This window comes from Sapajus apella, unplaced genomic scaffold (assembly GCF_009761245.1).
Source record: "Sapajus apella isolate SASKATOON/1434 unplaced genomic scaffold, GSC_monkey_1.0 scaffold134, whole genome shotgun sequence".
Lineage (NCBI taxonomy): Eukaryota > Metazoa > Chordata > Mammalia > Primates > Cebidae > Sapajus > Sapajus apella.
The window spans coordinates 3,569,377-3,592,984 of NW_022437074.1; the positions used below are offsets into that span (position 1 = coordinate 3,569,377).

A 23,608-nucleotide genomic window follows, 5' to 3' on the forward strand; every position below is an offset into this window, starting at 1 on the left:
CAGCCCTTGCTGCCCTTCCAGGGCCCAGCTCTAGCTGTCAGGAGTGCTGTCAGGACACAGATATCACTTAACTTTCCAGTTTGCTCTGTAAAATGCACAGGGCTGACCTCAGGCCAAAGCAGACACGCAAGAGAATGCCAGCAGGTCCCTGCGGTGCTCCTTAAAGTGCCCTGCTTTGCTTTGCTTTTAGGCTGAGGCCAGGCTTCGTGCAGCACAGGACAGGGCGCTGGGGTGGAGGTGCAGGCTCCCTCTCTCTAGCTGTGTCACGTCAGGAGAGTTGCTGAACCTCTTGGAGCCCTGCTGTTAAGAGCCAGTCCCCAGAGGTAGACAGCCAGAGTGAGCACTCATCCTTGTCCCTGCAACCTTGGGAAAGCTGCCTGACCTCTTCCAGAGACTCTGCTTCCTGTCTATGAAATGGAGCCCAGCTGTGGCTCCGCTCATGGTTGCTGTAAGGGTGGAGTGAGCGGTGCAGGCCGCCCTCCTTGGTAGGTGTGCCTTGAGTGTTGGCTGTGGTGGCTCTTCCTGCTGCTCGGGTAATCATGGAATGAATTGCCAGCCCAGGACGCCAGGCTCCCGGCACATCTCTAGTTACTGCTCTCTGCTCCAAGAGCCCATCTTTGGCTTGGTGCTGTGCTGGGTCCTGGAGGCTTTTGAAAGCTGGTGGTGGGGAAGGAGTGGGTATGGCCAACACCAATGCTGGATGGGAAGGAGGGGAAGAAGTGAAGGAAGGAGAAGAAAAGTGTCAGAGACCCTGTTACCCACACAGCCTGAAATACCCACTGTCCAGCTCTTTGCAGGAAAGGGCTTTAAGTTGAGGCTTTGATGATGAGGATGCTGAAAAGGCAGAGCTCTGATAAGAAACAGAAGAGAGCTCGAGGCCTGGCCAGGAGGGAGGTGCAGAGTCAGAACAGGCTGACCCTGGGCTCCAAGTAGTCATGTGGGAACTGCTACAGGCTGGAGACTGGGAATCTCAGCGGCCACTCTGCAGGAGCAGGGACAGGGACAGGAGACAGAAGGTTGGGGGAGTGGGGCCTAAATGGAAGCTTTCTGCCTAGAAGGGCAGAAAGGGGGGAAGGTTCATTTTCTCATCATAGATACCTAGAGCAGGGGCAGCAAACCCTCTAAAGGAAACAGCCAGATAATTAATAATCTAGACTTTGCAGCTGGGCCTAGGCCTGCCACTAGTCAAGTTGGCCAAGGAGCTGCTGGGACTGACCCCTGGGCCCCTCCCGGCGGCTGCCACAGCGACACAGGGCCTGTGCAGGTGTGGTGCAGCCCAGGCTGGCGGCCAAGCAGAGCTGACCCTTCTCCCACTGCATGCCCCCTCAGCACCTCTGCGGAAGGTCCAGTCTCATTCTCATTGACCTGCTGCTTCCTCGTTCCCCTGGATGTTCTTGACTCTCTGCAGTCTGATGCTGCCCATCACCCCTGCTGCTGAAACTGACCCAGCCACCGTTGCCAATGCCCTGTCCAGCGTCTTCCTCCTTCATCTGCCTTCTCGGCCTCTTGGCAGCACCCGACACTGTTGGCAGCACCCCTTCCTGAGCCCGTCCCCTTTGATCTGTGACGCTTCTCTCCAATGGAGTCCTGTCCCAGCCCCTCCCACCGGACCCTCTTTCTAGCCCCTACATCTATACAAATGCCAATGCCCTGCCTTCTCTTCCCATCCTGGGCACACTCACCCATGGGGACTCGCCCTCTCCTGAACCCCAGCCAATGTGCCTATAATCTGCCTGCCGGCAGCTCTCCCAAACTACAGATTCTCTTCTCCAACTACCTACTGGCTTCCTGGAGAGACGCCTCGACTTCAGCGTGTGCCAGGAACGACCGTGACGCCCCTCTTTCCGCAATCCTGCTTCCCCTTCTGTATTCCATCTGTTCCTCAAGGAGTTACCACTGTCCTTAGGTGCCCTGAGCTAACACCCTGCGTCTTCCCCAGTCCTGACTCCCTGCCCCTGAGTTCCTTGGAAGGTTCTGCGGAGCCTTCAGACTGGCCGTTGGTTGCTTGTCCAGCTTCTGGCAGCACTGTCCACTCCCATGTGCCTGTGCAGATCTGCTGCCTGCGCCCCATGCTGCTGTAGCCCTGGCCCATAATCTCTTCCTACCTTACCCTTTTGCTGACCCCAGCATAGCATTCTACCTGCCAGGCAACACGCAGACACATGCCTGTGCAGAAGGCTCCTGCTCACCCTTCCTGGCCATCTGACATGCTCACCTCCCTTCGGCAGCTTTCTGTGGCCCTGTCATCATTCCACCACCAAATCAATCCCCCTACTCTCTATTTGCCTGCACACTTCCTATGTGCCCATGATGGAACATTATTTGTGTGTATGGTCCTCCTGCCTTCCTCCCTGGGCTTCTGGGTCCTTGAAGGCAGGAGCTGGGTGCCACTGGCTCACAGGTGGGGCTCACACACACCAGCTTCCTTCTTGGGTGGGCCACGAGACAGCACCATCAGCACTGTTCACTGGGAAGTCTTGCATATAAAACAGCGTGGCACTTGAGAGGCTGTGTGGCCTTCCCCAACCCGCACAGGCCTGGCTACACATCGATGGCTGGGGAGAGCACACAGCTGTGGGGCTGTGACTGAAGGTGTCCAGGATATGTGGCTGGCTGAGCCTCAGATGGCCCATCCTGCTCATGTTTGCACCCCTAGGGATTCTTCCCCTGATACTGGGAGAGGCCAGAGGCTCAGCTGGTGCTTTGGGCGTAATGGAGTTATCACTCACATGTCAGCACTTTGCTGGGGGAGGGAAGATAATCAGAGGAGAGGAAAAGAGGCCATTCAGGCCAACTCCACTGTGACACATTTGCTTTTGAGGCTATTGGATCAAATTGGAAAATGATTGCTTACGTTTTAGAACAATTTCCTTTTAAATCAAGTATGAACTCAAGCAAGTGCCTGAGGATCCTCAATGGGCTGTCAGTTCTGGAGTGCATGGGCCTGTCACTGAGAGTGGCCACGTCACGTAATAAGGAGCCCACGCTCTTGGAGGCGCCAAGTACAGATGCTTGCTTCTCACGCACACTGTGAGGCAGAAGAGGGCCTAGCTCCACCATCCTTACCCAGGACACCAGCAAATGCCCACGGGCTGAGTCCAGCCACTGCCTGTTTTGGTAAATGAAAGCTTCACTGGAACAAGGCCACACATGCCCATTTGTATATCATCCGCAGCTGTTTTTAGGCCATAACGGAGATATGAAGGAGTTGTGACAGAGATCATAAGACCCACACATCCTGAAATGTTCATTACTGAGCCCATTACAGAAAATGCCTGCGGACTCCTGGTGTAGAATGTCTCCAGGACCATGGCAGGGGCAGAAATGAGGCAGCCAGTTCAGAGGCTTCCACATGGAAGCCTCTACTCACTCACATTTCAGTGGTTGAAGCCAGTCCTACAGCCCCGCCCTGTTGAGGGGGTGGTCACTTGGAGTCCAGCAGGGCCTTGAGGGGGAGAACCTTCCCCAGGCGCCACTTCCCTGCAGCCTGGCAAGTTTGCATTTCTGAGCACAGAAGTTGAGAAGCTTCAAAGGAAGAGCCGACAACTTTCTAAAGTAAGGCCAGTGTGACTCTGACAGTTGTGCTTGCACTGCTGTGTGGCACCCGCTAATACTGCCCATCAGTGTCCTGCCTCTGGGCAGGGACTCTTGTTGGCTCCAGAGCGTGGTTAGATGTAGGCTGACTCACCGACCAGCCAGGACCAGCACCTTCATCGGCCCTTGCCAGCTTTTCTACTCTGGAGAGCACCGTGGCTTACAAATTACTTCCAAATAAGCAACCCTTGACAATTAGGAAAATGCCCTTTAAAATCAATGGAAGGGGAAATGTTTGAAATTCAGCAGGGAGACCATCAAAAGAGAACGTTTCTCAAGTGTCTTCGTGTCTGAGAAGTAAATGAGGAGAGTTCCTTATGGAAGCTTCTGGGCATCTTTAAAATGCATCACCACCTGCTATCTCCCAAACAGCTCCCTATGTTGGCTGGGTCTTATCTCTGCCACAGACAGACAGACGGATGCTTCCAGCAGTAAGAAGTGCTGGGGAAAAGCTGAAGGAGCTGAAGCAGGACCTTGCTGCCCCAGGCCTGGTGGCCCCCAGACTTACTGCTTATAGGCTGTGCAGCCTCCAGCTCTGGCTCCAGCTCTCACCTGCAGAGCACGAGCTGCCTGCATAGCAGAGCACCTGGGCTTATTTTTAGCATTTTCAGAAAGTTAAGAATTTAATTACATGCCTTATAAAGAGGCAAAACAAAAAGTACCAAGTGAGCCTGGGATGAATTTAAAAAAAAAAATCTTATTGTGGAATCTTATACAAGAAAACTTTCTTCTATAAATCTGGAAATAGCTGTACCTCCGAGACTTACCACACCTGGCCTTTTAGTGGGGACAGTGGACACCATGGCTGCCTGTGACCTGGCATCCTGATGATTTTTGTCGATTGCAAAACTTGCCAATCACAGTGCAGGGTGCTGGCAGCGTTTCTCTTGCTGCTATGACAAGCTAGGAACCAGATCCACGCATTTCTGCTATGCCTCCAGGCCATCTTTGGGCAGAGTCAGGGAAGATCCTTGGGTCTCCTTGGCATTTGGAGAGCATCCGGGAGCTCTGGGTGGGCACTTTCTGGCTGGCAGCACAGGAGAACCACCCCCTTGTCCTGGCAGCTCCTGAGTTGAAGCCACATCCTGCAGGGATCCACAGAGGGTTTTTCATGAAAACCTGTAGTAGTCACCTGTAGGTCCCACGGGGCCCACCAGGAGACTAGCACACATAGTCCATGCCTCAGAGGGTGGAAAGGAGGAAGGGCCTTGCAGCACAGGTAAAGCAGGAAGAAACCAGGCCGCAGAGGTTGCTGTTTTCAGGGCTGTAATGCAAAGGCCTTTGATGGCCCTGGACAGGAGGACTATGAGGAGCTAAGAACTTCCCCACTCCGACCTGACTGCCTCGCCCTCCCTCTGCCAGAGCTCATCTGCTCTCCTGTTCCAGGCTAAGCTACCTACCTCCCAACAGGCATTATCTGGATGCAGTGTGGGGTTGGGGGGTGAGGAAAATGGGGTCTCACACGTCCTCACGCCCAGGCTGGGTTTGCTCTTAGGACCTCGTCCCCCCATTGCTGTCCCCTCAAGCAGCCCGTGAGCTTTGCTGTGGCAGAAGGTGCTTTCCCTCTATGTACAGGCAGTGCCTGGCATGCAGCCTACACAGGCACTCTCGGACAGAAAGACAGATAGATGGACACTGAATTCGAGTTAAACAAAAGGATTTTTCAAAGCCCACCCCTCCTGCAGCAACTGCCTACAAAGTAGGCACTTTCTGTTTGAAGGCAGAACAGAGGCACAGTTGGATGTAGACGAATGTTGTGCCTTTTGTGCAAAGCTGGACGGCGAAGCCTCTGGCCTGATGGGTGTGCACAGGGAGGAAGGTCCACGGCCCTGTCAGAGGTACCAGGCGAGCAACAGCTGTGAGGAAGGCAATGAGCGGAGGCCATCCACGGCTCTTGCTGGTGGAAGAAAGGCTCCAGGGCAAGACAGATTGGTTCTTAACTGAGGCTTGGGAAGCCCTAGGTAGGTGAGAAAAGGGTCCTGTAACTTCCTTAACATATCTCCCCTCTCTCGTTGGTGTTTTGAGATTTTCATTCCCCAAACTGGAGTCGTATTGTAGATGCTCTCCTCCTGTATTCCACTTTTTTGATCCATTCTCTTTAGTAATATTTTGGGGATTTCTTGTTAAGCTTTTGGTCACAGCTTTCACTTTTTGGTTCCAATTACTGGCCCAGTAAGACAAGGGCAGAAAGGGGAGGAGGCTTATCTTCTCATCCTAGATACCTAGAGCAGGAGCAGCAAACTTTCTAAAGGAAACAGCCAGATAGTAAATAATCTAGACTTTACAGCCAGGTGGTGTCTGCTGCAGTGACTTAGCTCCACCCTGCAGGGTCAGAGCAGCTGGAGACAGCAGTGAATGGTGAACGTGGCTGGCTGCCAATAAAACTTTATTCATGAAAGCAGAACACTGAGACAGGTCCAACCTGTAGATGAGAATTAAATATCCAGCAGTAAATTTGGAACTCCTGCTGGGGCAGGTAGCCTGTGGGCAGCAGTGGAGGGGAGTTTTGGCCTCCATCTTCAGTGGCAAGCAAGCAGTTCCCCTTACCAGCTGAGAGCAGTGGAAGTTATGTAGGCAGAAGGCATGGCCACTGCCTCTCCCAGGACAGACCGTGTCTGCCCCCTCTTCCCCGCTGCTGGGGCTCCCTGGCCTCTGCCCCCACTGAGAGGGAGATCAAGAGGCACGTGGATCCTCCGGCCACACAAAATTCTTGCTGTTCTTTGCAGAACCAAGCAGAAGAATCAGGTCATAAATGTTTTATTCTGGAGTTTTCTTTGGGAAGCAAGTTCATGAGGGTCTGATTTACACCCCGTGTAATGGAGTGGTAGTGAGTGATGAATAATGTATGCCTGTTTCACCACTCCTTGGGGTGATGATAGTGTTTTTTGGACTCATATTAAAAATTAAAATGAAGAGATGTTTCTTCTCGGGGTCTTTATCTGTTCCATAGTGTCAAAGAAGGAGACTCAGAGCCCCCGTACAGCCTACCAACCCCTAGACCCTCTTTTTTCCCTTTTAGTAATCCCAACAGGAAACTAATATGGCCTGGTTCCCAGCCACTGCTTAGGGGCCCCATTAAAATGCAGCGGAGGAGCCTCTAGTGTCTGGTTACAACCTGGCAGTTTAGAATCAGGGAACCGCAGCCACAGCACTGCAGCCAGAGCTGACACCAGGCTTCCAACTAGGGCAGGCTGGAATTTGATGAAGCACATCGCCATCACAAATGACAGCCCAATCCTTACTGACTAGCAGCTCCAGGGCAGTGAGTGTGCCATTCACCTGTGCAGCCTCTGTGATAGGGAGAGAGAAGCAGGAGCAGAGGAGCTTGCCTGGCTTCAGGGCTCTGCACAGTCAGGCTAAGTTCCAGCCCCGACCTTGGTGTGGAGGGCCCCCGCAGCCCCGAGCACCCAGGAGGCAGCATCAGTGCGCATACTGTCACTTTACTGTTTGCTCATGCTAAGTTCCATCAGACGAGGCCGTCCTCTCCTGCCTGTATCCCTGCCAGCTGACGCTGCACTACTGGGCTCAGGTGAAGTGCTCACAGGTTGTGTCGTTGAGCATCTGCCCAAGGGAGGGATTGCTGGAGTGTTCTGTAGGGTCAGTGAGTCAGAGAAATGGGCCACTGCATGGTTGGCCAGCTCCTTCTGAACATGTGTGTCCACTTGCCCAGGCTGAATCCTGGCAGGTATCCATTATGGAGTCATTAAAAAGACCATGGTGCAAACCTACTTTAAGATAGTCAAAGCCCTTTCCTGGGCATGGGCTACTGGGCATGGCTTCATGGCAGACAGGGCTGCACTTAGCTTTGAAGTCGGAGCAGAGATTTCCATTGGATGATCTTGGAGATAGGACGAACATCTGTCTGAGGGCTGTGTCCCCAATTATTTTTACTCAAAGGCACCTGGAGCTCCTTCTCTTTTCTTATTTTTATCACTGGCTGACTCCCTTACACCTGCCAAGTCTTTATTAATCCCTTAAGGCCTAGAATCATTTAAAATTAAGCCATTAAAAATCAAAGCAGCATCAGAGAGGTGGATTGTGGTTAGGAGGAAGCCAGGCCTGCATCCAGGGCCAAGCCGTATGGTTGGAGCTGGCGGCAAGGAGCCCTCAGGTCCCCAGTGTCACAGTCAGCAACTCTCAACCTCGTTACGAATACTTTGGGAGAGAGGAGCCATTGGTTGGAGGCTGAAAGCACATCTAGGCCGTGCTGCAGCTCAGGCTTTGCAGGATGCTGGCCATGTGGAAGCCGGTGCCTTTACAAAGGAGTTCCTGATCACAGTCATTTAAAGGAAAGGCTCCTTTCCCTGCAGTTAGTTCCTTCCAGGGTTAGCAGTGGCTGCTCATCTCTGCCCCTGTCAGCAGGCCCTGTGTTCTTGGGAGCCACATTCCGCACAGCTGGGTCTATGATCCACAGTAGCCCACTGCTAAGCCCATCAGTGGGAAGACCCCTGACCCCTGCCCACCTTGGCCACCAGCAGATTGCTGCTGATTTGTATCCATAGCAACAGTGACCAGATTGAGAGGACGGACTGACCCCGTCAGCATCAGGAAGCCACAACCAAAGTGCCACACACTTCTTTGTACTTTTAGTTTGTATATCCCTGAGGGCAGAGTCCAGCCTGGCGTTTGCTCCCAGCCTGGCATTGCCTCCTACACAGCATGAAGTCCCTTGGCACCCCTCACTCCGGGCACCACACCACACATCCATGCTAGGAGGGCCGGCCACACGGGAGCCACGCTCAGCCCAGTGTCAGTTGTAGACATTCTTCATCTTGACCTTTGGGGAAAAGCATTTCCATACATCTGACCCCTCTCTCTGCTGTTCTTCCCAGCTATAAGTAATAGCTGGCTGTCAAATCCCACATATTTGCTTGGAGCGTTTGCTGTATCAAGTGTCAGCTGAAGGCCAGGATTCCAGTGAAGCCGCCAGAGTGTCTCCCTCCTGCTGTCTTTAGGGATAGCTTATGTCAGGGTGGCCTAGGCCCCGGACCCCTGAATGGGCCGTGTGCCAGCTCCCACCATCCATGCCCCAGGTGCCTTGGCTGAGCCCTCCCACGCCTCCTGACACCCAGCCATGTGGGGTGCTTTACACTGGACTCACCAGGGGAGTCGGTGGATGCTGGCACAGATGGGATGGTGAGCCTTCGACCGCCGTGGTGCATGACGGGTGTGTTCCGCACAGTGTGTGCTCTCAGCCTCGCCTTCCACCTCTGCCCAGCACACAAGACACAGTCTCCTTGGTTTCCCCTGGCCAAACACATTGGCCCCTCCCATTGGAGTATGGCTTGAGCGGCTCCAGGACATTGGGAGGCAGAGATCTAAGTGCAGGGGCAAGCTCCAGGCAGGCTGCCTTCCCGGTGTGGCCCCACCGCGGCTCTGAACAGGACAGCAGGCATGGTAACAAGAGCACGACTGTGGGACTAGTGTGAGCCGGTCATCTTAGATGCCCACTGTGCCCCTGCTGCAGAGCACAGTGCCCGGTACCTGGGCACGTGGAACAGCCGGCCCAGCTCCAGCTGGTGCTGCAGGGTCACCCCTGCCCTTCGTCAGCTCCTAGCGTCCCCTGACAAAAGATGGCACATGGGGGCTCAAGGAAGACACAGGCTCACCATCAGCCAGACCCCAAGTACTAACTCCGTTGTTCTTCTCATATCACTGTGGAAATGTTTCAGGAACCCATTATCACTTGGTATTAAAGTGATGTAAAACTTTAATAGATTAAAAAATAATAAAATTGTCCCAAAAGGCAGCACCCCAAAGGAGCAAAGTTATGGTCTGTTATGTAAGTTTCCTGACTTTTTACCATGAAAATACATGCATCACTGACAGAAATTAGATAAGCCTTCATATGCCTGGCTCTCACTTCCATTTCCACTCTGCATACCCTACACAGCCCTACAGGCCTGTCAACAGCGAGGCGTTCTGTGTCCTCATCAGCCTGCCAACCCCACACCATGGGACATTTTAGCTTGCTTCAGGAGTGCAGGTTTTTCATAACATAAACAGTGCTGCTGTGAAGTCCTCACCTGTACCTCCATTCTGACTTGTTTATTATTATTATTATTATTATTATTATTATTATTTTGAGATGGAGTCTCACTCTGTTGCCCAGGCTGGAGTGCAGTGGCGTGATCTCGGCTCATTGCAACCTCTGCCTCCCGGGTTCAAGTGATTCTCCTGCCTCAGCCTCCTGAGTAACTGGGATTATAGGTGCCTGCTACCATGCCCTGTAAATTTTTGTATTTTTAGTAGAGATGAGATTTCACCATGTTGGCCAGGCTGGCTTCGAACTCCTGACCTCAAGTGAGCTGCCCAACTTGGCTTCCCAAAGTGCTGGGATTACAGGTATGAGCCATCGCTCCTGGTCTGTCTGATGATTTTAGGATTCATTCTTAGCAGAAAACTGCTGGGGCTACAGTCTGTCTCTGTCTCTTTCTCTCTCTCTCTCTCTCTCTCTCTCTCTTTCTCTCTCTCTCTCTCTGTGTGTGTGTGTGTGTTTCTGTCTGTCTCTCCCCCTCTAGAATGGAGAACAGCTTTTGCTACAAGCCCAAATCACCAGGACCTGGGCTGACTATGTAGAAATTTCTCTGGCCCCCACATTCCCCTCCCTTCTCTGTGCACTGGAGCAGCACCCCTGCCCCCACCAGCCCTCCACACAGCATAGGCATGTCATGAGGGCCTGCCCTGCAGGACCTGAGTTCACAGGCTTCTCTGTTACTAACAATGGCAGATTGGGACAGAAACCAGGGGACTGTGGGTCCACTGGCCAAGCCAGGAGTGAGGGTTTTCCTTGCAGGGAGCACATTGGAGTCCTCCGGGTACCAAGAGTGGGATTAAGAGGTATAATTCTCCCCAGTGGTCCGGCAGGTGCGGTCTTCTGCCCCAGGAAGTGCCTGCGCATGCCAGCATCCCCAAGACTGGTGGATCCTTCTAGGTCCTCAGCCTCCTTGGCCATTCCACAGCGTGCAGCTCAATGGACAATGACATTTCCTCTGAAGCACCGTCTTCCCCAGGCTGTGGGTCTCCTTCTGTTTCTTGGGCTGTCCCATCTCAGCCCCCTTCAGGGCCGTCCCATCTCAGCCCCCTTCAGGGCCCTCTTCTGGTTGGTGTCCTGCAGGCAGGGGCAGGGGGTCCTCCCTCCTCACTGTCTCCCAGGCCACTGCATCCTCTACCTCGTTGGCTTCGGGACGATGATCGTGAGCCTTTGTTGAGGGCCTATTCTGTGGACTTAGAGTGACTGCTTTATAGACTATGAATGATCGCATTTTGTACTCCAGCTCTCTAGACCATGTGAGTTGCCACAACCCCATTTTCTCATGTCTTGGGGTCTCTGTCCTCCATTGCTTGATTTCCATAGTCTTGGGAGCTACGGAATCAAGCTTCATCTCGTTTTTCAGTTTTTTCAGGCAGGAGGGTAAACCCAGCCCCTGTTACCATCATGGTCAGAGCAGAAGTCCGTGACCCTCAATGGACTCAATAAGAGATCAGAGGCTCATAGACGCTGTCTCGGCTACAGTCACATGCACTGGTCACACACCTGGGAGCTAAGGGCTTTGCCACGAGGCTGCATTGCCTCATAGGTGAGCTATACGCTCATGACCCCAGATCTGCTGCCCAGGCCAGTCCCCTCTGAGCCCCTAGTTGGCGTCATCAGCTGCCTCCTCTTCCACACTGAGACAGCTCCAGGCACACTAAACACTGCGTGTCCAGCACTGAGCCCGTGGCCTCTCCGGTCTCTTCTGTCTCTCCAACAGCATTTCCATCTGGCCAAGGCTGGAAACTCAGCCCAGACTCCTCCCTCAGTGTCCTTCGGAACTAGCCTTGTTGGTGGAGAAGGGAATGATGGCCCACAAACGTGCTGATCCCGGAACCTGAGAATGTGTCACCTCACATGGCAAACAGGAAAAGACCCTGAGATGGGGATGCTTCTGGATCACCTGGGCCAGCACAGTCACAGAGGCGCTTCTGAGAGGGAGGTGGAGGCCAGAGTCAGGGAAAGGGACGCAGTGATGGAAGCAGAGGCGAGAGAGAGGAAGACACTGCACCACTGGTCTTGAAATGGAGAGGGCCAAGGAATGTGGGAAGCCTCTAGAAGCTGCAAAGGCAGGGAATGGAGTCTCTTCCAGACTCCCAGAGGGAACACAGCCCTGCTACACCTTGATTTTAGGACATCTGACTTCAAGACCTTCTGTGTGAATGTAAGCCCCTGAGTCTGTGGCTGTTTCATAGCTGTGAGGAACTAACACCACAGTGTGGTGCTAAGCACGTGGCCTCTGCACAGGCTGCCTGAGTTCCTAATATCCATCGGCAGCCTTGTGCAGGTTGAAAGCATTTTTCCAGGGAAAGTGCTCAGAGCTGGGCCCAGCCATGGTAGGCTCTGCGCAGGGCGGGTGCAACGGTCACGGGTGCTACTGTTGCAGCGGCTGTTCTGCTAACAGCCCCCTGAGCACGTCCAGACCTGCCCCTGGCTCCTTTGTCATTTGCCGGTGCAGGCTGGGCTCCCTCACACTTCCCGATGGGTTTCCTGCAAAGCTGCAGGTCCTGGCCTGTGGCTGCCTTCTCTCTGCCCATCTTCCAGGGACTTCAGGCCCTCAGGGTAAAGACCAGAACACTCTCAGGAGGCCCCGTACAGCCTGTCCTCATCCCATGGAGATATTCCCCTGTTCTGCCTCCAACCCCTCACTTCATCTGGCCTCCTGCCTTAGCTGGCCTGGGCTCCTCTAGGCCCACCACCCACCCTCACCACCTCCCTGCTGTGCCTTAAATGTCCCCTCCGAAACTCATGTTGAAATTTAATCCCCCATGGGGCAGCTCTGAGAGGTGGGACCTTTAAAACGCAATTAGGTCACGAGGGCAATGCTGAATAATCACTCATGGATTCCTGGATTCACAGGAGCGGGGCTGGTGGCTTTCTAAGAAGAGGAAGTAGGACCTGAGCTAGCATGCTCAGCCCCCTCACCACGCAATGCTCTGCAGAATCCCCACCAGCTAGAAGGCTGTCACCAGAAGTGCCCATGCGACATTGCACTTCTCAGCCTCTAGAATTATAAGAAATAAATTCCTTTTTGTCATGAATTACCCAGTTTTAGGTATTCTGTTGTGGGCAACAATAAACAGACTAAGACATTCCCTAACAAGCCTGCCTCAGGCCTTTTGAAGCCCTCTCTACCCACGCCCAGACCAGGCACGGTACCTTTGTAAGGGGCCTGTGCATGCTGAACTTCCTGGGGCTGTTGCATGCTTAAAATTACGTGTCCAGGCTGGGCGCAGTGGCTCATTCCTGTAATCCCAGCACTTTGGAAGGCTGAGGAGGGTGGATCACCTCAGGTCAGGAGTTTAAGACTAGCCTGGCCAATATGGTGAAACGTCATCTCTACTAAACATACAAAATAGCTCACTGCAACCTCTGCCTCCTGGGTTCAAGCAATTCTCCTGCCTCAGTTTCCTCAGTAGCCGGGATTATAGGCATGTGCCATCACACCTGGCTAATTTTTGTAGTTTTAGTAGAGATGGGGTTTCACCATATTGGCCAAGCTGGTCTTGACCTCCTGACCTCATGATCTACCCATCTTGGCTTCCCAAAGTGCTGGGATTACAGGTGTGAGCCACAGTGCCAGAGATTGCACCACTGCATAACAGCCTGGGCAACAGAGCAAGAGTCTGTCTCAAAAAAAAAAAAAAAAAAAAAAAAAAAAAATTAGCCAGGCATGGTAGTGCGCACCTGTAGTCCCAGCTACTGAGGAGGCTGAGGCAGGAGAATCACTTGAGCCCAGAAGTGGTGGTTGCAGTGAGTCAAGATCGTGCCACTGTACTCCAGCCTGGGTGATAGAGTGAGACTTCATTAAAAAAAAAAGAAGAAGAACTATGTGTCCAGTGCTTGGGCCACTTGGATTGTAAGCCCCACACAGTTACAGGCCATGCTGTTCACCATGGAGGCCCAGGGCCAGTTCTGACTGCCAGGTCATCGACTCCAGTATGTCAAGCCTGTTGTCCCTGTGCTGGAACCTCTTGGTAACTCTGAATGGGCAAGTGAATGACCCTAAAGTCCTGCCCACACCTCTGTTCAGTGACACAGGAGACCTGTGGACACTGGAGAAAGCAGCACAGGACACCCTCTCCTCTGTGCAGATGGCTGGGACAGGGAGGGCCTGGTAGAGAATAAGGTGGCCGCTTCTCCTTTTCCCTCTGGAAAGGGTGTCTTGCCCTCAGATTCACCCTCCAGCCCCAACCTGCACCTCTGTGGATGGTGATCCGTGATCCAGGCCAGCTCTGGGGAGTTCTCTTAAAGGAAAGTGATCCTGGCATTACTGGGGACACCTCCTGGTCCCCATCTCCCTTCATGGAGAGGGCAGGTGTCCCAAGCAGACAGAAGACCCTGGAATCCATCCATGGGAAGGAATGTGTCCTTCCAGCCCTATTCTCCTGGCGCTCATCCTTTTCTGCTTCTGCATGTGCCTGAGGGACAAGATCCAAGAGGGGCTGCTCTCTGGACACCCGGCTCTCTCAGGAGCCTTTGAAAATCAAAGGTTTCTCTCACAGTGTCTGCATTGCAATGGAAGTCATTCGAGACTTGGAGTTACCCTAGAGACAAAGGAAACTGCGTCTCTCAGTTGCACCTGCTCAGGCATTCTGCCTGGCACACTGGATTTAAACAGGAGGAAGAAATGGTTTCTGACTTTGTAGATGCTGCCCATGTAGCATGGTTTCGGGCTCTGCTCATGATCACTAGTCGGGGAGGGCTGTGACCACCCAGGGAAAGGTAGGAAGGTGGCCAGCAGCATGCAGAGGTTATCAGCTAAGCAAGGCCAGATCTGGTCAGTGAGTGATGAGAAAGCTAAGAAGCTTCTTGCTCCTAAGCTAAGAAGATAGCATGAGGCCAGCCTGGGTGCAGAGCAGGCCGCCTGCCGGGGGCGCCTTCCCGGTGGCCCTCCCTCCCATCTGTGTGGTCTCTGCTTCTAGTGCCTTTTGCTCACCTGAGGATGCACACTGGGGACACAGGCACCTTCCCCAGACAGAGCCAGGCAGCCCCCACACTCCCCAAACCTGCCTTCTGCAGAGGTACCCACAGCCTGGCTCCGTCCTCTGCTCCAATTTCTGCCAGGATCCTTATCCTGCCCCTCATCAGGCCTACAAGGGATCCTCCAGGCTCCTTGACAGCCCCTCTGATGGGGTGTCCTGGGGCTGCCAGACCAGTACCACAAACTAGGTGGCTGAAAGTAACAGAAGGTTGTTCTCTCTTGGCTCTGGAGGCTGGAAGCCCCAAGTCAAGGTATGGGCAGGTTTGGTTCCTCCTGAGACTGAGGAGAGTCTGTTCTGGGACTTGCTCCTGCTTCTGGTGGCTGCCAGCATCCTTAGCACCCCTTGGCTTGTGGTCACATCATTCCTGTCTCTGCTCCTTTCTCGCATGGACTTCCTTCCCCTCCATGTCCCTGTCCTCCTTCCCTATCTCATAAGGATACTCATTGCTGGATTTGGGGCCCACTCTAATCAAGGATGATCTTTTTTCAGGATCCTTACCTCATGTCTGGAAAGACCCCTATTCCAAATAAGACCACAAGCACTGGGGCCACGGCTAGGACTCAGACAGATCTTTGAGAGGGACACAGGTCACCCCTCTGCCATCAAATGCCTCTGAACAGGAAGACAGGACCCTGTGCTAGGGAAGGCCAGGGCAGGGCAAACAAGCTGGGTGGTATGGGGACCTGGGGGCAGCACTGCCCTACACAGCTTTGGGCTAAGGATTCTCCATGTAGGAATTCCCTTGGCAAGACCATGGTGTCACCAATATTCCTTGCTTGGCCCCCCAGTGTCCCCGGAGAGCACAGTACACCCCTGATGCTAACCTTTCCTCAGGTCATCTCCTCGCTTAAGAAACCCTTGAAGCTTGGAGCACTTTGGGGTCTCGTGGGCAGGGGGGCACCCTATGACTCCCGGTCCCCTTGGCCTGCTGCTCTGCCTGCTGTCGTGGGACCAATTTTCTTTAGGGATTAATCTCCAGTTCCTGGGGATGCTCTTTTTAAATAAGCTGTTTCATAGCATGAAAGGTTTCATGTTTTTTTTTTAGCAAACACAATAATAATTAATTGAATGTCTAAGAATAAAGCCAGGTCTGGGACACGGCCTCTCCCTGTGTTGACTGTAGTGTGATGCCGACCAGCCCAGATGCAGGCTGGAGGAGGCTCCCTGAGATGCTGGGAAGGAGTTCTTGAAAACCACCTTGGGGCAGGGGTCCTGGGCCGCCAGGCTACTCCCATATTTGGAGAACCATTTTGACACCCCAGGCAGGCACTGCACTTTGGAGGCCGAACAGCCAGGCAGCTGGGGAAGCACAGGCAGGTGTGGGTGCAGCCTAACCTCGCGTTTGTTTCCCTTGGATGGAGTCTCTGTCTCCTCACCCCTGTCTCCTCTTGTCTGTTTGCAGGACGCCTCCTCCTCGGCAGGATCCACCCCCATGGCTGTTCCACGGGCTGCCTCAGTGTCTGGAGAGCAGGGCACGCCTCCCAAGGTCCAGCTGCCCCTCAACGTGTGAGCTGCCCTTTGTGTCTGTTGGGGTCCCGCACCTGCAGCCCTCCCTCCTGCGTGGGCTGGCCTGTCCACATGTGGTTTCTGCAGGGTTTTACCAGCTGTTACTAGCTGGCCAGTGTTGTTATATGCATCTAGTAACACCGCTGAAAGGAGAGTGTGGGAGACAAAAGTCTAGCAGGTCCTTCTGATGTCATTGTTCCTAGGACATTTCTTCTAAGCAGGGAGGATATTCAGAATATTCATAATACAGGTCCCAGTCAACAGGAGAGAAGCCAGTCATAGAGTGGAGCTGCCCTCCATAGCATGGAAAGCCCTGCGATGGGGGCAAGGGGGTAAGGGAGAGGCGGGAGGGAAGCAGGTGCTCAGAGCAGCGGGTGGTGTTGGGAGCTTGGGCAGCCACTAGTCACCAACTGCTTGGAAGTGGTTCAGTGTTTCAGCCACCGTCCCGGGGCCACACCAGTGCACGCCAGCTGCATCTCATCCCCAAATATAACCAGATGAATCAGTGCTAGGAAGTGAGATGCTTATCTTGTTTAGAAAATCTGCCCATTTAAATTATAGCTCTTAACAGATACGTGCAGTTTTTAAATTCCCCATTTAAATCGTGTTCTGAAGAATTAGACTCCCTTTTGCTCTTGTGTTTGGCAGAGCTCCATCACTTGAATGACTGTTAAGGTGAAGTTTGTGAACTTGGCAAACAATATGACAAATACAGAAAGCTCTCTTGATCCATGGTAGGTCAGAGGGACACTCAGAACCTGTGTTGTTGCAGAACAGGATGTATTTCAAGCAAAAAAGTCTTTTGAAGAGCAACTTGCCAAGCTTCAGAAGGTCTCCTAAAAGTAGTGCAGCTGCTAGCACATACTCACCCACCTCTAAGCCCAGTGGAAATGCCAGCCTTTATCCAGTGGTGAGCAGGAAAGCTGCCAACATCCTCCCACTGTAATTAACCAATTTAATGAAAGGAATTTGCAATGTACCTATTTTTTTACTTAGCTTCCTGAGCAGGCTACTTTCCAGATGTCTTGAGACTGATGTTCAAGTTTTCACCAGCACTGGACAAAAGATACTACCTCCATCTCCTGCCATCAATTCTGGCAGCTCAGGCAAAGCTGGGGCCAAGGAGGCACATGGGAGGGGGAGGGTGACAGGTCTGCTCCTCTTGAAGAATTGGATGCAGATGCTATCTGAAGAAAGAAACCTGCACCCACAGGGGATGGCCCTGATGGAGTTTCCCAAATGAGAGGCAGGATGCAGGTCAGGTTACTGAGGCCATGAGTGCTTCAAGGGCAAAGCCCAGATGTGTTCGTTTTGGGGTCCCCATGACCAGCTGAATGCCTTTGCACAGGCTCTCAGCAGCTGCCACTTGTTCCATGAGAGCAATGGCTCCCCTTCCCAGGTACAGAGGGCTCCCCAGCTTGCCACGAGCTCAAGGCTTAGCCACCCAAGAAGGCTGCTGTGTCTTGGAGACCCAAAAGATAACAGTTCCAGGCATGTCGCCCCTCAAGAGTTGTGAATATTCTGGAGGCCTCAACTGTGGACAAACCTCCATGTCCTGGATGGCTTCTGAATTTGGTGCAGGTGTGGAGGGACCTCTTCCCTGCCCAGCTCCCCTGCCCTGGGGGACAAGGTCGCTGTGCCTCGAGCCCTCCCCCTTCTCCCTCTGGGCTCCTCCCCCAGAGGAGGGCAGTTTCCACTCAGCTTGAGATTTGGGTACCACGGAAGGGAAACTCACATGTTGGACAACATCCTTCTAAAGATCACAAGGATTTAGGTAGGAATGTGTCTGCAGGTGACGCAGTTACCCCCCACGCAGCAGCTGGATCATGGTCAGCATGACCTGTGACTGGTGATGGTCTGTTCCGTGTGCGTTCGTAGCTGTTACACTGAGTAGGTAACATTACATACATTACAGCAGCATGCATGATGCATTCTGAGAACATGACATCCTTTATTTTATCCCCAGAGAGGAAAAGATCGGACTGACCTTACCAGTTTATTCTCTTCAGCTCCAGGAAGCTAGTATTCCCACACGTACCCTATCAGTGGCAAGTACCTGTGGTGGGGGTCTGATCGAATCATTCTTCCCAAAGTAGTATCTGTAAGTCACGTTCAGAAGTCTGAAGTTTAACATGAGATGGGCTGTCGTTACAAAAACAACTGCAGCAAACAGCAGTGCACTGCTGCCCATCGGGGGTCTGAGAATGATGGCTTGGGACTCCAGCCAGGGCCCAGATGGGGCTGATGTGAAGGTCAGCCACGGAATGACTTTAGGAGATGCCGTTCCTGATCTTCATGATTGCACAGCTTCGACCTCTCCAGGCCATGTCACGTGCACTGAAACATGAGCCTTTGCGATTAAGAGGCCTCATCCTGCAGGATATTGTTCTTGTCCCTTCCTCAGCGTGTGAAAGGCTTCCATGACACAGATTCCCTAAGGGCTCCATTGCCCAGAAACACAAGAAGGGTCTCAGTTTGCTCACCTAGTGCATGGAAGTGACTGTGAGTCTGCAGAGACATCTCTTATTCCTGCACCCCCTTTCCACCCCTGCTGTGTTGAGAACTCTACCCTCTGGCTCTGGGGCTTGTCTGCCTTCCTCTGATTTGGGGGAGCAGAGATATGAGTGTCTGCCCCTAGAAGCCATGCTCCTGGGCACAGTCAACCCACCCAGAGGGTCTCAAGACTGATGAAAATGCTGTCAGTAGGTTGCCTCTGATTCGCAAAGGTTGTTTCTCGCCTCCACTTTTGCATGGGCATCTTAGAGCCACTGCCTGGTGTGAAGGACCAGAGGAGTCAGGGAGGGAGCAGAGGGCTACCCTGCAGGAGCCATCCAAGATGTCCCGTCATCACCTCCAGAGATGGAGGAAGTGGAGGAGGAGGAAGAGACAGGCATCAGACAGACACACTGGGTCTGACTCGGTGCACGTACCTGCAAACTGAGGGCAGCGTAACACTTGGCACAGAGCGTTGCTCTGGGACTGCATGTCAGCTTGGCATCAGAGAAGGAAACTTCCACAGTCAGTGGGTGCAGTTCATCACCTGCAGGGAAAACCAGGTACCCTGTGAGGTGCATGACCACCCAGGTGGCACCTGGGGAACCTGGGAGTCCTATCCAGGAGCCCAGAGAAAGGCTTGGGGAGAGGAAGGGGTTGGCCTGCAATAGGGAAAGGGAAGCCCAGGGGAATGGTGGCCAGTGGTTTTCATCCTCCCCTGCCAGGGTGCAGACAGGGTTCCTGGATCTGGTGGTTGATGTTGATCATGTGGGACGTGCTCTCTGTCATGGCAGGGATGACCTCACAGGCCTTGGTGGATCAGGAGTGACCCTCCTTATGACCCCACCACCATTTGTGCTGGTGGTCAAAAGGCCACCAAAGCACCCTCAGTGGCAATAGTCCCCACATTCTAGGACATGGAGAAAAGACTGGTGACCAAACCATGCTAACACAATACCGGGGCACCTCCCATTGCAAATTCACAAAGTATGCTGGCCTGCACTCCGTCTGCAATGGGCTGGATCGGCGTAAGTTCAGCATAGCAGGACCCAGTCAAATAAATCCCTGCCAGGCTTGGAACAAGAGACTGGAGCAGCGATGCCACCAGGTACTGCCTCCAAGAGGCATCTCAGAGGCCAGCCGTCCAGCCTCCTCTGACAGTGCACTGCCTTGTGGTCAGCTTGGCCCCATGGTCAGCACTTCCAGGCATTGCTGGTACCGTCCTCAGGGTATTACAGATGCAACCAAGAAGATGAGAGTGAGCCTGAGAAGCAGTGGAGGGATGAGTGCTCGTCATCCCCACTCCTGCCACCTGCACCTCTAGAGATAGGGCAGATCTCAGACCCCAAGCAGGTGGGGAAGTTGGGGGATGCAAGTGGAAAGAGCAGAGAATTTCATTGAGAGTCTGGATGACATAGAGCTTGGCGGGCAAAGGTCGGAGACGTCTGGAGCTGCTGCAGGGCCGGCTGCGGTGGCAGGAAGGAGGTGCAGGTCCCTGTGGTAGCCGTGCCTCTCTGGTGGTACCAGCACTGTCTACGTTGGGTTTCCTGGAGGCAGACCCTGAGATGGGGAGGTTTGTGGGGAGTGCTCTCAGAACACACCCGTCAGGAAGCTAGACCGAGCTGTGGTTGAAGGGAATCCTCGCTGATCCTCAGCGCTCTGGAGCCGAGACAGCCCTGCGGAGTTTCCACATTGGAAGGGAGCCAGTACTGGCTTCAGGCTGCCCTTGGGAGGGGCAGTCGTGGGTGATGCTGCACCCTGAGGGAGATTCCCAGCGCAGCCACCACAGTGAGCAATCAGCCACTCGTCGCCCTTCAGAGGGGACCCAGGCTGGGCATCCCTGGACCCTGTCCAGTGATTGGGCTTCAGCCTCAGAGTGCACCAAAAAGAGGCAAACCTCATTTCACTGCACTTCACTTTGTTGTACCTCACAGATAATGCTTTTTTTTTTCTTTTTTACAAATTGAAGCTTTGGGGCAGCCCAGCATCCACCAAGTCTAGCGGTGCCATTTTTCCAACAGCATGTGTTCACTTCAAGTGTCTGTGTCACATTTTGGAAATTCTCACAGTATTTCACACTTTTTCATTATTATTATTATATCTTCATGGTGATGTGGTCAGTGATTTTTAGTGTTACTATTGGAATTGTGTTGGGTACCATGGACCATGCCACATAAGACTGAACTTAATAAGTGATGTGTGTGTTCTGACTGCTCTACGGACCCACCATTCCCCCATCTCTCTTTCTCTCCCCAGGCCTGCCTTTTCCCTGCGACACAACAATATTGAAATTAGTCCATTTAGTAACCCTAAATGACCTCTAAGTACTCAAGTGAAAGCTAGAGTCAAACAGCTCTTACTTTTAAGTCAAAATTAGAAATAATTAAGCTTGGTGAGGAAGGCATGTCAAAAGCTGAATGTCAAAAGCTGAGATAGGCTGAAACTTGTGCCAAACACTTATCTAAGTTGTGAATGAAAAGGAAAAGTTATTGAAAGAAATTAAAAGTGTTACTCCAGTGAACACACCAATTATAAGAAAGTGAAACAGCCTAATTGCTAATATGAAGAAAGTTTGAGTGGTCTAGATTAAAGATCACACTAACTGTAACATTTCCTTAAGCTAAAGCCTAATCCAGAGCAAGGCCTTATCTCTGTTCAATTCCATGAAGGCTGAGAGAGGTGAAGAAGCTAAAGGAGAGACGTTTGAAGCTGGCAGAGGTTGGTTCATGAGGTTAAAATAAAGAAGCCACCTCTGTAACAAGAGTGTAAGGTGAAGCAGCAAGTACTGATGAAAAAGCTGAAGCAAGTTATCCAGAAGATCTAGCTAAGATCACTGATGAAGGTGGCGACACTAAACGACAGATTTTCAGTGTAGACAGAACAGCCCTATATTGGATGATGATGCCATCTAGGGCTTTCATAGCTAGAGAGGAGACATCAAGACCTGGCTTCAAAGCTTTAAAGGAAAGGCTGACTCTTGGTAGGTGCTAATGCAGCTAGTGACTTTAAGTGAAGCCAGTGTTCATTTACCATTCTGAGAACCCTAGACTCTTAAGAATTATTCTAAACCTACTCTCCCTATGCTCTAGAAATGGAACAGCCAAGCCTGGATGACAGCACATGTGTTTACAGTATGATTTCCTGAATATTTTAAGCCCACTGTCAAAACCTACTGCTTAGAAAAAAAAAATTCCTTTTAAAATATTACTGCCCATTGACAGTGTACCTGGTTATCCAAGAACTCTGATGGAGATGTGCGGGAAATGAGTGTTGTTTTTATACCTGCTAACACAACATCCGTTCTTCAGCTCGTGGATCAAGAAATAGTTTAGACTGTCAAGTGTTCTTACTTAAGAAGTACATTTTTTTTTTTTCCTGAGACAGAGTTTCACTCTGTATCGCCCAGGCTGGAGTGTGGTGGCATGATCTCGGCTCACTGCAACCTCTGCCTCTGGGGTTCAAGCCAGTCTCCTGCCTCAGCCTTCCAAGTAGCTGGGATTGCAGGCATGTGCCACCACACCCAGCTAATTTTTGTATTTTTTTAGCAGAGATAGGTTTTCATCCTGTTGGCCAGGCTGGTCTCAAATTCCTGACCTCAAGCGATCCACCTGCCTTGGCCTCCCAAAGTGCTGGGATTACAAGCGTGAGCCACCACACCCAGCCAAGAAGTACATTTCAGAGGCTCTAGCTGCCATAGGTGGTGATTCCTCTCATGGAACTGGGCAAAGCAAATTGAAAACCTTTTGGAAAGGATTCACCATTTTAGGGCTATTATGAACATTTGTGATTCATGGGAGGAGGTCAAAATACCAACCTTAACGGGAGTTTTGAAGAAGTTTCTTCCAATCCTCATGGATGACTTTGAGTGGTTGGTTCAGTACATCAGTGGAGGAAGTCACTGCAGATGTGGTATAAACAGCTAAAGAAGTAGAATTAGAAACTGAACCTGAAGATGTGACTGAATTGCTACAATCTCATGAGAAAACTTGAACAAGTGAGCAGTTGCTCTTTCTGGATGGGCAGAAAGTAATTTCTTGAGATAGAATCTACTCCTGGTGAAGACTCTGGGAACATGATTGAAATAGCAACAAAGGGTTTAGAATAGCACATAAACAGTTGATAAAGCAGTGGCAGGATTTAAGCAGATTGACTCCAGTTTTGAAGGAAATTCTACTGTGGGTAAATGCTGTCAAACAGTATCACATGCTATAGAGAAATCTATCATGAAAGGAAGTGTCAATTTGGCAAACCTCATTGTCTTATTTTAAGAAATTGCCACAGCCACCCCAGCTTGCAGCCGCCACCACCCTGATTAGTCAGCAGCTATTCACATCAAGATAAGGCCCTCCACCAGCAAATAAATTATGACTCCCTGAAGGCTTGGATGATCATTAACATTTTAGGGGAATAAAATATTTCTCTTTTTTTTTTTTCTCTTTTTTTTTTTTTTTTGAGGCCAGTCTCACTCTGTCGCCTAGGCTAGAGTGTCCTGGTGCTGTCTCTGCTCACTATAACCTCCACCTGCTGGGTTCAAGTGATTCTCCTGCCCCAACCTCCCTAGTAGCTGGGATTACAAGTGATTGCCAACACGCTGGGCTAATTTTTATATTTTTAGTAGAGATGGGGTTTCACCATGTTGGCCCGGCTTGTCTCAAACTCCTGACCTCAGGTGATCTGCCTGGCTCAGCCCTTCAAAGTGCTGGGATTACAGGCATGAGTCACTGTGCCTGGCCAAATAAAGTATTTCTTAATTAAGGTATTTACATTTTTTTTAGACATAATGCTATTGCATACTTAATAAGCTACTGTATAGTATAAACATAACTTTTACATACATTGGTAAACCAAAAGTTTGGGTGACTCACTTTATTGCAATATTTGCTCTATTGGAGCAGTCTGGAACCAAACCCATAAATGTCTCACAGGTATGCCTATACCTGGAGGGCTGTCGAAACACAGATTGCTGGGCCTTACACCAGGAGCTCCAGGGTGGCCC

The 23,608-nt window shown here is 51.9% G+C and overlaps 1 protein-coding gene across 1 annotated transcript in view; it reads left to right on the forward strand.

Annotated features, from left to right (window-relative positions):
- The window catches only part of SH3RF3 (SH3 domain containing ring finger 3), a 360,308-nt gene that overhangs the window by 262,508 nt on the left and 74,192 nt on the right, over positions 1-23,608 (forward strand). Inside the window, exon 5 of the mRNA XM_032263040.1 lies at positions 16,016-16,119. Coding sequence (XP_032118931.1) covers positions 16,016-16,119 — 104 coding nt within the window. The remainder of the gene's footprint in view (positions 1-16,015; positions 16,120-23,608) is intronic.